Source organism: Cherax quadricarinatus, unplaced genomic scaffold, assembly GCF_038502225.1.
Source record: "Cherax quadricarinatus isolate ZL_2023a unplaced genomic scaffold, ASM3850222v1 Contig188, whole genome shotgun sequence".
Taxonomy (NCBI): Eukaryota; Metazoa; Arthropoda; class Malacostraca; order Decapoda; family Parastacidae; genus Cherax; species Cherax quadricarinatus.
The window spans coordinates 168,427-184,523 of NW_027195214.1; the positions used below are offsets into that span (position 1 = coordinate 168,427).

Sequence of the window (16,097 nt, forward strand, 5' to 3'; positions counted from 1 at the left end):
GGGTCCGTCCCGTAGATCTACGGCTGGTCGGTGAGTGTCCAAACCGTAGATCTACGCCAAAATTCTAGCGCCGTCAAATTTAGCGCGAAAGCGCTCATAGGCCTACATATGAGAGAATGGGTCTGCGCGGTGGGTGTGCGCCGTAAACAAAAAATCTAGGCGCCTGCATAGCATTGTGGGAACGCCGGCTCAGTCACCCTTGTTCACCATGTCTCGTCGCAAGTCAGCTCTGACTCCCCGGAAAATTGGGACTCTCCTCTTCCTGTCTGATAGTTCTGACACTGATGGAAGTGGAAATGAAGACGAATTCTACGGCTTTGATGAGTTAGTGACCGAAAATAATGACCAGGATATCGATAATAGTGCAGAAAACCCCGACGATCCTCGACCTTCTACCTCTGGTGTGGGCACTCGTGACTCACGGTCGGTTGTTCCTAAACGTAAGAGAAAACTAATATTTTCCCGTGGCCTGGCCTCTGACTTCAGTAATGACGATGATTCTGACGTGGATTGTGATTTTATTGCGCTCGACGATCATTCGAGTAGTGATAGTGAGGAAACATATTCACCAGTGAAGTGTCGGTATGTGCGCCGCCGCATGCGCTCGGGTAGTGTACCCTATGCTATGCCCAGGGGACGGAGTACATCCCGTAGTACATCCCGTGGCCCAACACCCGTTTTAGGTAGTGATAGTGAGGATGATGTGGCTACACTTGGCATGGATGGGCCACAGACATCAGTGGATGGTGTTAGTGGGGCTGGTGGTGGTAGTGGCACCGCCATGCGTGACTCGCTGTGCCACGCGGGAACCCACGCTGCTGACTCGTCAGTTCAAGGACAAAGAGGAGCGTCACCCACCAGCCCGCCACAACCACCCGTACAACCAGCCTATGATGTCCAGTATCCACCAGCAAACCGTATCTGGGATTGGCAGCAAAATCCCAATTTTGTTCCCAGCCCTCACCACTTTGATGACTCGCAAAGTGGAATTCTACCTACCTGTCCCCTTGGAACCACGGCCAATGAACTGGAATTCTTTGAATTATTCTTTGACCAGCCATTGATGGAAACTATTGTCAGGGAAAGTAATAAGTATTTTCAGTACACCATGGCAAATACGATCTTATCACCACAGTCAAGACTACACAGGTGGAAAGAGACGACTGTTGCAGAAATGTATTTGCTTTTTGCAACAATAATGCTTATGCCTCACGTCTATAAGCATAATATAAAAGCATACTGGTCCACAGATCGGCTAATTTGTACCCCATCCTTCAGTGAAATAATACCAGTGAACAGGTTTATCTTACTCTTACGTATGTTGCACTTCTCTGACAAAACCAGGCCTGACAGAAGTGACAGGTTATACAAGATTAGAAATGTTTTCATGTATCTCAAACAAAAGTTCAGGATATACTTTTATCCATTCAAGAATCTTGTAATTGACGAGTCTTTGATTTTGTTCAAAGGTAGACTGTCATTCAAGCAGTATATACCAAGCAAGAGGAACCGCTTTGGTATAAAATTGTTTGTACTCTGTGATTGCGACAGTGGCCTGGTGTTGGATATTGTTGTATACACGGGTAGTAAAACATTGAAAGATACCAAGATGTTATTGGGTATATCAGGTGACGTAGTGAGAAACATGATGGCACCTTATCTTGGTAAGGGCCATACATTATATACCGATAACTGGTACACAAGCCCATTACTCAGTGATTTCATGCGAGTGAACAAGACAGATGTGTGTGGCACAGTGCGTTCTAATCGTAAACATATGCCCAGGCTCAACGCAGGTGTTCGTGGTGATGACGTGCAGGTGTTTACTGCCAATGACATCATGGCATTACGGTGGCATGACAAACGAGATGTCACATTGTTGACAACCATTCACCGTAATGAAATGCAAGAGAGTGGCAAAGTTGATCGAGTGACTAATGAACGTATTCGAAAACCAGTGACAGTGATTGATTATACACAAAACATGCGCTTGGTTGACAAGTGTGACATGCAGATTGGTTTTGTTGACTGTGTTCGTAAGAGTTACAAGTGGTACATGAAACTTTTCTTCCATCTCATGGACATTTCAATGCTGAATGCATATAATATGTACCAAATAAAGACTGGTAACAGACCACCGTATGGTGAATTTTGTTTGTCTGTTGTCAGACAACTCATAATGAAGTACCAGGTAACAACACCTGCAATACAACATGGTCCTCGAATTCATCACAATATACCCAAGCGTTTGAGAAGAGAAGGTGATCATTTCATAATACAGCTTCCTTCAACTCAAAAGAAATTTGCTCAGAAGAGATGCATTGTCTGTGCACAAACAAAACGACGGCAACAAAGACGCAAAGACACTCGGTTTATGTGTGAGGAATGTAAGGTGCCTCTGTGCATGGTGCCTTGTTTCAAGGAGTTCCACAAGCTCCAGCAGTTCTAAAACCATATCCAGTGATTGTGAATATGTAAATATATGATAGAACATTAGTATTATACAATATTTGTGCATGTTTATTGTAATAAACAACAGTGGTAAACAATATGATAATAACTTTAGTGCGGTTATTGTGTTCAATACAGTGAGTTTATATATATAAATTATATACAGTATTGGTCTCTCAGGCCCCAAATGTTAGTAGGAATAGAAAAAAATTGGAAAAGAAAAGAAAAAACAACTAAAACAACAAAATAATATAATACGCGTATGTGGAATTCGTCGATGTTGCCGCCACCACATCATTTTCTACAAACTTCTTGGCACTGTATCTCGGTAAGTACTGATCAGATTCTAATTTTTTTTGTTTTATTACCTTCACAAAAATATGCTCTTTAATTCTGTAAGAAAAAATAATTTTTTTTTTTTTCAAAATTTCTTGGACACTGGTGCGTGACTTCAGATTTTGGCCTTGGACCCTGAAAGGGCTAAATACCGCTCCATGGGGAAGAGGAACAGAATTTTTCCTCGGTAAGTCACGAGTGTCATAAGAGTTGACCAAAATACCGGGTGCGAGGGGCTAGTAACCCCTTCTCCTGTATACATTACTAAAGCTATAAAGAGAAACTTTTGTTTTTCTTTTTAGGTCACCCTTCCTTGGTGGGATATGGCATGATCGTTAGTAAAATAAAAAAAAAAAAGCAGCATTGAAAAACAAATAAATGAATACAAGTTACAGACTTGCTGCCTTCATGCTTGGTAATTATCTTAAAATTTCATCTCCAAAGTAACTGCCTTTGCACCATTGTAAAGTGGAAATATTGCAAGTTGAGGAGCATCTATATATTAAAAATTATAAGTAAGATCATTTACCTGGAGGTTGACTGTCTGAGCTTCCCTGGTGATAGTTTGAGCCTTGTTCACTAGGTGGCTGGTCCTGTGGCTCAGTAACATGTCTTGTGTCTTGTTATCAAAAAGTTGACTCAGTGTAGGTGCTACAGATGGAATATATCGCTCACCAAACCACATGATGGAACCAACCAGTGTAATACACGGCATCTGCCAGGCACAGTGCCAGTCTTTGTTAATAACCAATAAAATATAACAACAAAAATATAACACTGTTTTTGAGAGAGGTGTAAAACCTAACTTGCAGCTAGGTTTTTCCACAAATAACTGTGTATCATTACTGAGTATCAATACTGTGTATCAGTACTGTGTATCATTACCGTGTATCATTACTGTGTATCATTACTGTGTATCATTACTGTGTATCAGTACTGTGTATCATTACTGTGTATCAATACAGTGTATCATTACTGTGTATCATTACTGTGTATCATTACTGTGTATCATTACTGTGTATCATTACTGTGTATCATTACTGTGTATCAATACTGGGTATCAGTACTGTGTATCATTACTGTGTACCATTACTGTGTATCAGTACTGTGTATCATTACTGTGTATCAGTAATGAGTATCATTACTGTGTATCATTACTGTGTATCAGTACTGTGTATCATTACTGTGTATCAGTACTGTGTATCATTACTGTGTATCATTACTGTGTATCAGTACCAGGTATCAGTACTGTGTATCATTACTGTGTATCAGTACCAGGTATCAGTACTGTGTATTACTGTGTATCAATACTGTGTATCAGTACTGTGTATCATTACTGTGTATCAGTACTGTGTATCATTACCGTGTATCATTACTGTGTATCATTACTGTGTATCAGTACTGTGTATCATTACTGTGTATCAATACTGTGTATCATTACTGTGTATCATTACTGTGTATCATTACTGTGTATCAGTACTGTGTATCATTAGTGTGTATCATTACTGTGTATCAGTACTGTGTATCATTACTGTGTATCATTACTGTGTATCATTACTGTGTATCAGTACTGTGTATCATTACTGTGTATCAGTACTGTGTATCATTACTGTGTATCATTACTGTGTATCATTACTGTGTATCAGTACTGTGTATCATTACTGTGTATCAGTACTGTGTATCATTACTGTGTATCATTACTGTGTATCAGTACCAGGTATCAGTACTGTGTATCATTACTGTGTATCAGTACCAGGTATCAGTACTGTGTATTACTGTGTATCTATACTGTGTATCAGTACTGTGTATCATTACTGTGTATCAGTACTGTGTATCATTACCGTGTATCATTACTGTGTAACATTACTGTGTATCATTACTGTGTATCAGTACTGTGTATCATTACTGTGTATCAATACTGTGTATCATTACTGTGTATCATTACTGTGTATCATTACTGTGTACCAGTACTGTGTATCATTAGTGTGTATCATTACTGTGTATCAGTACTGTGTATCATTACTGTGTATCATTACTGTGTATCAGTACTGTGTATCATTACTGTGTATCAATACTGTGTATCATTACTGTGTATCATTACTGTGTATCATTACCGTGTATCAGTACTGGGTATCATTACTGTGTATCATTACTGTGTATCATTACTGTGTATCAATACTGTGTATCAGTAATGTGTATCATTACTGTGTATCATTAGTGTATCAATACTGTGTATCAGTACTGTGTATCAGTACTGTGTATCATTACTGTGTATCAGTACTGTGTATCATTAGTGTATCATTACTGTGTATCAGTACTGTGTATCATTACTGTGTATCATTACTGTGTATCATTACTGTGTATCAGTACTGTGTATCATTACTGTGTATCAGTACTGTGTATCATTAATGTGTATCATTACTGTGTATCAGTACCAGGTATCAGTACTGTTTATCATTACTGTGTATCAGTACCAGGTATCAGTACTGTGTATTACTGTGTATCAATACTGTGTATCAGTACTGTGTATCATTACTCTGTATCATTACTGTCTATCATTACTGTGTATCAGAACTGTGTATCATTACTGTGTATCATTATTGTGTATCATTACTCTGTATCAGTACCAGGTATCAGTACTGTGTATCATTACTGTGTACCAATACTGTGTATCAGTACTGTGTATCATTACTGTGTATCAGTACTGTGTATCATTACTGTGTATCAGTACTGTGTATCATTACTGTGTATCAATACTGTGTATCATTACTGTGTATCATTACTGTGTATCATTACTGTGTATCAGTACTGGGTATCATTACTGTGTATCATTACTGTGTATCATTACTGTGTATCATTACTGTGTATCATTACTGTGTATCATTACTGTGTATCAGTACTGTGTATCATTACTGTGTATCATTACTGTGTATCAGTACTGTGTATCATTACTGTGTATCATTACTGTGTATCAGTACCAGGTATCAGTACTGTGTATCATTACTGTGTATCAGTACCAGGCATCAGTACTGTGTATCATTACTGTGTATCAATACTGTGTATCAGTACTGTGTATCATTACTGTGTATCAATACTGTGTATCAGTACTGTGCATCAGTACTGTGTATCATTACTGTGTATCATTACTGTGTATCAGTACTGTGTATCATTACTGTGTATCAGAACTGTGTATCATTACTGTGTATCAGTACTGTGTATCAGTACTGTGTATCAGTACTGTGTATCAGTACTGTGTATCATTACTGTGTATCAGTACTGTGTATCAATACTGTGTATCAGTACTGTGTATCAATACTGTGTATCAGTACTGTGTATCATTACTGTGTATCAGTACTGTGTATCAGTACTGTGTATCAGTACTGTGTATCAGTACTGTGTATCATTACTCAGTACTGTATCAGTACTGAGTGTATCTACTGTGTATCATTACTGTGTATCAGTATCAGTACTGTGTATCATTACTGTGTATCATCAGTACTGTGTATCATTACTGTGTATCATACTGTGTATCAGTACTGTGTATACTGTGTATCAGTACTGTGTATCAGTACTGTGTATCATTACTGTGAATCAGTACTGTGTATCATTACTGTGTATCAGTACTGTGTATCAGTACTGTGTATCAGTACTGTGTATCATTACTGCGTATCAGTACTGTGTATCATTACTGTGTATCAGTACTGCGTATCATTACTGTGTATCAGTACTGTGTATCATTACTGTGTATCAATACTGTGTATCAGTACTGTGTATCAGTACTGTGTATCAGTACCAGGTATCAGTACAGTGTATCATTACTGTGTATCAGTACAGTCTATCATTACTGTGTATCAGTACTGTGTATCAGTATTGTGTATCATTACTGTGTATCAGTACTGTGTTCTCTTTACTGTGTATCAGTACTGTGTATCATTACTGTGTATCAGTACTGTGTATCATTACTGTGTATCAGTACTGTGTATCAGTACTGTGTATCATTATTGTGTATTAGTACTGTATCAGTAATGTGTATCATTACTGTGTATCAGTACCAGGTATCAGTACCATGTATCATTACTGTGTATCAGTACTGTGTATCAGTACTGTGTATCATTACTGTGTATCAGTCCTGTGTATCAGTACTGTGTATCAGTACTGTATATCATTACTGTGTATCAGTACTGTGTATCAGTACTGTGTATCATTACTGTGTATCAGTACTGTGTATCAGCACTGTGTATCATTACTGTGTATCAGTACTGTGTATCATTACTGTGTATCATTACTATGTATCAGTACCAGGTATCAGTACTGGGTATCAGTACTGTGTATCATTACTGTGCATCATTACTGTGAATCAGTACTGTGCATCATTACTGTGTATCTGTACTGTGTATCAGTACTGTGCATCAGTACTGTGTATCAGTACTGTGTATCAGTACTGTGCATCAGTACTGTGTATCAGTACTGTGTATCAGTACTGTGCATCACTACTGTGTATTAGTACTGTGTATCAGTACTGTGTATCAGTACTGTGTATCATTACTGTGTATCAGTACCAGGCATCAGTACTGCATCACTACTGTGTATCAGTACTGTGTGTCAGTACGAGGTATCAGTACAGTGTATCATTAATGTGTATCAGTACTGTGTATCAGTACTGTGTATCATTACTGTGTATCAGTACTGTGTTCTCTTTACTGTGTATCAGTACTGTGTATCATTACTGTGTATCATTACTGTGTATCAGTCCTGTGTATCATTACTGTGTATCATTACTGTGTATCAGTACTGTGTATCATTACTGTGTATCATTACTGTGTATCAGTACTGTGTATCATTACTGTGTATCATTACTGTGTATCAGTACCAGGTATCAGTACTGTGAATTACTGTGTATCAATACTGTGTATCAGTACTGTGTATCATTACTGTGTATCAGCACTGTGTATCATTACTGTGTATCATTACTGTGTATCAGTACTGTGTATCATTACTGTGTATCATTACTGTGTATCATAACTGTGTATCATTACTGTGTATCAGTACTGTGTATCATTACTGTGTATCATTACTGTGTATCATTAATGTGTATCATTACTGTGTATCAGTACCAGGTATCAGTACTGGGTATCATTACTGTGTATTCATTACTGTGTATCAGTACTGTGTATCAGTACTGTGTATCATTACTGTGTACTGTGTATATCTGTGTATCAGTACTGTGCATCATTACTGTGTATCATTACTGTGTATCATTACTGTGTATCAGTACTGTGTATCAGTACCAGGTATCAGTACTGTGTATCAGTATTATGTATCATTACTGTGTATCAGTACTGTGTATCAGTACTGTGTATCATTACTGTGTATCATTACTGTGTATCAGTACTGTGCATCATTACTGTGTATCATTACTGTGTATCATTACTGTGTATCAGTACTGTGTATCATTACTGTGTATCAGTACTGTGTATCATTACTGTGTATCAGTACTGTGTATCATTACTGTGTATCATTACTGTGTATCATTATTGTGTATCATTACTGTGTATCAGTACTGTCTATCATTACTGTGTATCAGTACTGTGTATCAGTACTGTGTATCATTACTGTGTATCATTACTGTGTATCAGTAATGTGTATCATTACTGTGTATCAATACTGTGTATCAGTACTGTGTATCATTACTGTGTATCAGTACTGTGTATCAGTGTATCAGTACTGTGTATCATTACTGTGTATCAGTACTGTGTATCAGTACTGTGTATCAGTACTGTGTATCAGTACTGTGTATCATTACTGTGTATCAGTACAGTGTATCATTACTGTGTATCAGTACTGTGTATATACTGTGTATCATTACTGTGTGTATATGTATCAGTACTGTGTATCAGTACTGTGTATCATTACTGTGTATCAGTACTGTGTATCAGTACTGTGTATCATTACTGTGTATCAGTACTGTGTATCATTACTGTGTATCAGTACTGTGTATCAGTACTGTGTATCATTACTGTGTATGAGTACTGTATCAGTACCGGGTATCAGTACTGAGTATCAGTACCGGGTATCAGTACTGTGTATCAGTACTGAGTATCAGTACTGTGTATCATTACTGTGTATCAGTACTGTGTATCATTACTGTGTATCAGTACTGTGTATCATTTCTGTGTATCAGAACTGTGTATCATTACTGTGTATCAGTACAGTGTATCATTACTGTGTATCATTACTGTGTATCAGTACTGTGTATCAGTACCGTGTATCAGTACTGTGTATCATTACTGTGTATCATTACTGTGTATCAGTACTGTGTATCATTACTGTGTATCATTACTGTGTATCAGTACTGTGTATCATTACTGTGTATCAGTACTGTGTATCATTACTGTGTATCAGTACTGTGTATCATTACTGTGTATCATTACTGTGTATCAGTACCAGGTATCAGTACTGTGTATCATTACTGTGCACCAATACTGTGTATCAGTACTGTGTATCATTACTGTGTATCAGTATTGTGTATCAGTACTGTGTATCATTACTGTGTATCATTACTGTGTATCATTACTGTGTATCAGTACTGTGTATCAGTACTGTGTATCAGTACTGTGTATCAGTACTGTGCATCAGTACTGTGTATTAGTACTGTGTATCAATACTGTGTATCAGTACTGTGTATCATTACTGTGTATCATTACTGTGCATCAGTACTGTGTATCATTACTGTGTATCATTACTGTGTATCAGTACTGTGTATCATTACTGTGTATCAGTACCAGGTATCAGTACTGTGTATCATTACTGTGTATCAGTACTGTGTATCATTACTGTGTATCAGTACCAGGTATCAGTACTGTGTATCATTACTGTGTATCAGTACCAGGCATCAGTACTGTGTATCATTACTGTGTATCATTACTGTGTATCATTACTGTGTATCATTACTGTGTATCAGTACTGTGTATCTATACTGTGTATCAGTACTGTGTATCATTACTGTGTATCATTACTGTGTATCAGTACTGTGTATCATTACTGTGTATCATTACTGTGTATCAGTACTGTGTATCAGTACCAGGTATCAGTACTGTGTATCATTACTGTGTATCAGTACCAGGCATCAGTACTGTGTATCATTACTGTGTATCATTACTGTGTATCATTACTGTGTATCATTACTGTGTATCATTACTGTGTATCATTACTGTGTATCAGTATTATGTATCATTAGTGTGTATCAGTACTGTGTATCATTACTGTGTATCAGTACTGTGCATCATTACTGTGTATCATTACTGTGTATCATTACTGTGTTTCAGTACTGTGTATCATTACTGTGTATCAGTACTGTGTATCACTGTGTATCAGTACTGTGCATCAGTACTGTGTATCATTACTGTGTATCATTACTGTGTATCAGTACTGTGTATCATTACTGTGTATCAGAACTGTGTATCATTACTGTGTATCAGTACAGTGTATCATTACTGTGTATCATTACTGTGTATCAGTACTGTGTATCAGTACCGTGTATCAGTACAAGGTATCAGTACAGTATATCATTACTGTGTATCAGTACTGTGTATCATTACTGTGTATCAGTACTGTGTATCAGTACTGTGTATCATTACTGTGTATCAGTACTGTGTATCATTACTGTGTATCAGTACTGTGTATCAGTACTGTGTATCATTACTGTGTATCATTACTGTGTATCAATACTGTGTATCAGTACTGTGTATCAGTACTGTGTATCATTACTGTGTATCATTACTGTGCATCAGTACTGTGTATCATTACTGTGTATCAGTACTGTGTATCATTACTGCGTATCAGTACTGTGTATCATTACTGTGTATCAGTACTGTGTATCATTACTGTGTATCAGTACTGTGTATCAGTACTGTGTATCATTACTGTGTATCAATACTGTGTATCAGTACTGTGTATCAGTACTGTGTATCAGTACCAGGTATCAGTACAGTGTATCATTACTGTGTATCAGTACAGTCTATCATTACTGTGTATCAGTACTGTGTATCAGTATTGTGTATCATTACTGTGTATCAGTACTGTGTATCAATACTGTGTATCAGTACTGTGTATCATTACTGTGTATCATTACTGTGCATCATTACTGTGTATCAGTACTGTGTATCATTACTGTGTATCATTACTGTGTATCATTAATGTGTATCATTACTGTGTATCAGTACCAGGTATCAGTACTGTGTATCATTACTGTGTATCAGTACTGTGTATCAGTACTGTGTATCATTACTGTGTATCAGTCCTGTGTATCAGTACTGTGTATCAGTACTGTATATCATTACTGTGTATCAGTACTGTGTATCAGTACTGTGTATCAGTACTGTGTATCATTACTGTGTATCAGTACTGTGTATCAGCACTGTGTATCATTACTGTGTATCAGTACTGTGTATTACTGAGTATCATTACTATGTATCAGTACCAGGTATCAGTACTGGGTATCAGTACTGTGTATCAGTACTGTGAATCAGTACTGTGCATCATTACTGTGTATCTGTACTGTGTATCAGTACTGTGCATCAGTACTGTGTATCAGTACTGTGTATCAGTACTGTGCATCAGTACTGTGTATTAGTACTGTGTATCAGTACTGTGTATCATTACTGTGTATCAGTACCAGGCATCAGTACTGCATCACTACTGTGTATCAGTACTGTGTGTCAGTACGAGGTATCAGTACAGTGTATCATTGTGTATCAGTACTGTGTATCAGTACTGTGTATCATTACTGTGTATCAGTACTGTGTCCTCTTTACTGTGTATCAGTACTGTGTATCATTACTGTGTATCATTACTGTGTATCAGTACTGTGTATCATTACTGTGTATCAGTACTGTGTATCATTACTGTGTATCATTACTGTGTATCAGTACCAGGTATCAGTACTGTGTATCATTACTGTGTATCATTACTGTGTATCAGTACCAGGTATCAGTACTGTGTATTACTGTGTATCTATACTGTGTATCAGTACTGTGTATCATTACTGTGTATCATTACTGTGTATCAATACTGTGTATCAGTACTGTGTATCATTACTGTGTATCAGCACTGTGTATCATTACTGTGTATCATTACTGTGTATCAGTACTGTGTATCATTACTGTGTATCATTACTGTGTATCATTATTGTGTATCATTACTGTGTATCAGTACCAGGTATCAGTACTGTGTATCATTACTGTGTATCAGTATTATGTATCATTACTGTGTATCAGTACTGTGTATCATTACTGTGTATCAGTACTGTGTATCAGTACTGTGTATCAGTACTGTGTATCATAACTGTGTATCAGTACCAGGTATCAGTACTGTGTATCATTACTGTGTATCAATACTGTGTATCAGTACTGTGTATCAGTTTTGCGTATCATTACTGTGTATCATTACTGTGCATCAGTACTGTGTATCATTACTGTGTATCATTACTGTGTATCATTACTGTGTATCAGTACTGTGTATCATTACTGTGTATCAGTACTATGTATCATTACTGTGTATCAGTACTGTGTATCATTACTGTGTACCATTAATGTGTATCATTACTGTGTATCAGTACCAGGCATCAGTACTGTGTATCATTACTGTGCATCAATACTGTGTATCAGTACTGTGTATCAGTACTGTGTATCAGTACTGTGTATCAGTACCAGGTATCAGTACAGTGTATCATTACTGTGTATCAGTACTATCTATCATTACTGTGTATCAGTACTGTGTATCAGTACTGTGTATCATTACTGTGTATCAGTACTGTGTATCAGTACTGTGTATCATTACTGTGTATCAGTACTGTGTATCATTACTGTGTATCAGTACTGTGTATCAGTACTGTGTATCATTACTGTGTATGAGTACTGTATCAGTACTGTGTATCATTACTGTGTATCAGTACCAGGTATCAGTACTGTGAATCATTACTGTGTATCAGTATTATGTATCATTACTGTGTATCAGTACTGTGTATCATTACTGTGTATCAGTACTGTGTATCATTACTGTGTATCAGTACTGTGTATCATTACTGTGTATCAGTACCAGGTATCAGTACTGTGTATCATTACTGTGTATCAATACTGTGTATCAGTACTGTGTATCAGTACTGTGTATCATTACTGTGTATCATTACTGTGCATCAGTACTGTGTATCATTACTGTGTATCATTACTGTGTATCAATACTGTGTATCAATACTGTGTATCAGTACTGTGTATCATTACTGTGTATCAGTACTGTGTATCATTACTGTGTGTCATTACTGTGTATCAGTACCAGGCATCAGTACTGTGTATCATTACTGTGTATCAATACTGTGTATCAGTACTGTGTATCAGTACTGTGTATCAGTACCAGGTATCAGTACAGTGTATCATTACTGTGTATCAGTACTATCTATCATTACTATGTATCAGTACTGTGTATCAGTACTGTGTATCATTACTGTGTATCAGTACTGTGTATCAGTACTGTGTATCATTACTGTGTATCAGTACTGTGTATCAGTACTGTGTATCATTACTGTGTATCAGTACTGTGTATCAGTACTGTGTATCATTACTGTGTATGAGTACTGTATCAGTACTGTGTATCATTACTGTGTATCAGTACCAGGCATCAGTACTGTGTATCATTGCTGTGTATCAGTACTGTGTATCAGTACTGTGTATCAGTACCAGGTATCAGTACAGTGTATCATTAATGTGTATCAGTACTGTGTATCAGTACTGTGTATCATTACTGTATATCAGTACTGTGTCCTCTTTACTGTGTATCAATACTGTGTATCAGTACTGTGTATCATTACTGTGTATCAGTACTGTGTATCATTACTGTCTATCATTACTGTGTATCAGTACTGTGTATCATTACTGTGTATCACTACTGTGTATCAGTACTGTGTATCATTACTGTGTATCAGTACTGTGTATCATTACTGTGTATCAGTACCAGGTATCAGTACTGTGTATCATTACTGTGTATCAGTATTATGTATCATTACTGTGTATCAGTACTGTGTATCATTACTGTGTATCAGTACTGTGTATCATTACTGTGTATCAGTACTATGTATCATTACTGTGTACCAGTACCAGGTATCAGTACTGTGTATCATTACTGTGTATCAATACTGTGTATCAGTACTGTGTATCAGTACTGTGTATCATTACTGTGTATCATTACTGTGCATCAGTACTGTGTATCATTACTGTGTATCATTACTGTGTATCAGTACTGTGTATCATTACTGTGTATCAGAACTGTGTATCATTACTGTGTATCAGTACTGTGTATCATTACTGTGTATCATTACTGTGTATCATTACTGTGTATGAGTACCAGGCATCAGTACTGTGTATCATTACTGTGTATCAATACTGTGTATCAGTACTGTGTATCAGTACCGTGTATCAGTACAGTATATCATTACTATGTATCAGTACTATCTATCATTACTGTGTATCAGTACTGTGTATCAGTACTGTGTATCATTACTGTGTATCAGTACTGTGTATCAGTACTGTGTATCATTACTGTGTATCAGTACTGTGTATCATTACTGTGTATCAGTACTGTGTATCAGTACTGTGTATCATTACTGTGTGTGAGTACTGTATCAGTACTGTGTATCATTACTGTGTATCAGTACCAGGTATCAGTACTGTGTATCATTACTGTGTATCAGTATTATGTATTATTGCTGTGTATCAGTACTGTGTATCATTACTGTGTATCAGTACTGTGTATCATTATTGTGTATCAGTACTGTGTATCATTACTGTGTATCAGTACCAGGTATCAGTACTGTGTATCATTACTGTGTATCAATACTGTGTATCAGAACTGTGTATCAGTACTGTGTATCATAACTGTGTATCATTACTGTGCATCAGTACTGTGTATCATTACTGTGTATCATTACTGTGTATCAGTACTGTGTATCATTACTGTGTATCAGTACTGTCTATCATTACTGTGTATCATTTCTGTGTATCATTACTGTGTATCATTACTGTGTATCAGTACCAGGCATCAGTACTGTGTATAATTACTGTGTACCAATACTGTGTATCAATACTTTGTATCAGTACTGTGTATCAGTACAGTGTATCATTACTGTGAATCAGTACTATCTATCATTACTGTGTATCAGTACTGTGTATCAGTACTGTGTATCAGTACTGTGTATCATTACTGTGTATCAGTACTGTGTATCAGTACTGTGTATCATTACTGTGTATCAGTACTGTGTATCATTACTGTGTATCAGTACTGTGTATCAGTACTGTGTATCAGTACTGTGTATCAGTACTATCATTACTGTGTATCAGTACTGTGTATCAGTACTGTGTATCAGTACTGTGTATCATTACTGTGTATGAGTACTGTATTAGTACTGTGTGTCATTACTGTGTATCAGTACCAGGTATCAGTACTGTGTATCATTACTGTGTATCAGTACTGTGTATCAGTACTGTGTATCATTACTGTGTATCAGTACTGTGTATCAGTACTGTGTATCAGTACTGTGTATCATTACTGTGTATCAGAACTGTGTATCAGTACTGTGTATCATTACTGTGTATCAGTACTGTGTATCAGTACTGTGTATCATTACTGTGTATCAGTACTGTGTATCCTTACTGTGTATCATTACTATGTATCAGTACCAGGTATCAGTACAGGGTATCAATACTGTGTATCATTACTGTGCATCATTACTGTGTATCAGTACTGTGTATCATTACTGTGTATCAGTACTGTATCATTACTGTGAATCATTACTATGTATCAGTACCAGGTATCAGTACTGGGTATCAGTACTGTGTATCGTTACTGTGTATCATTACTGTGTATCAGTACTGTGCATCATTACTGTGTATCAGTACTGTGTATCACTGTGTATCAGTACTGTGTATCATTACTGTGTATCAGTACTGTGTATCAGTACTGTGTATCATTACTGTGTATCAGTACTGTGTATTAGTATTATGTATCAATACCGTGTATCAGTACTGTGTATCAGTACTGTGTATCAATACTGTGTATCATTACTGTGTATCAGTACTGTGTATCAATACTGTGTATCAGTACTGTGTATCAATACTGTGTATCAGTACTGTGTATCAATACTGTGTATCATTACTGTGTATCAGTACTGTGTATCAGTACTGTGTATCATTACTGTGTATCATTACTGTGTATTAGTATTATGTATCAATACTGTGTATCATTACTGTGTATGAGTACTGTGT

At 36.7% G+C, this 16,097-nt stretch overlaps 1 protein-coding gene across 1 annotated transcript in view; it reads right to left on the reverse strand.

Annotated features, from left to right (window-relative positions):
- The window catches only part of LOC128700413 (WASH complex subunit 4), a 216,713-nt gene that overhangs the window by 155,579 nt on the left and 45,037 nt on the right, over positions 1-16,097 (reverse strand). Inside the window, exon 5 of the mRNA XM_070080171.1 lies at positions 3,317-3,502. Coding sequence (XP_069936272.1) covers positions 3,317-3,502 — 186 coding nt within the window. The remainder of the gene's footprint in view (positions 1-3,316; positions 3,503-16,097) is intronic.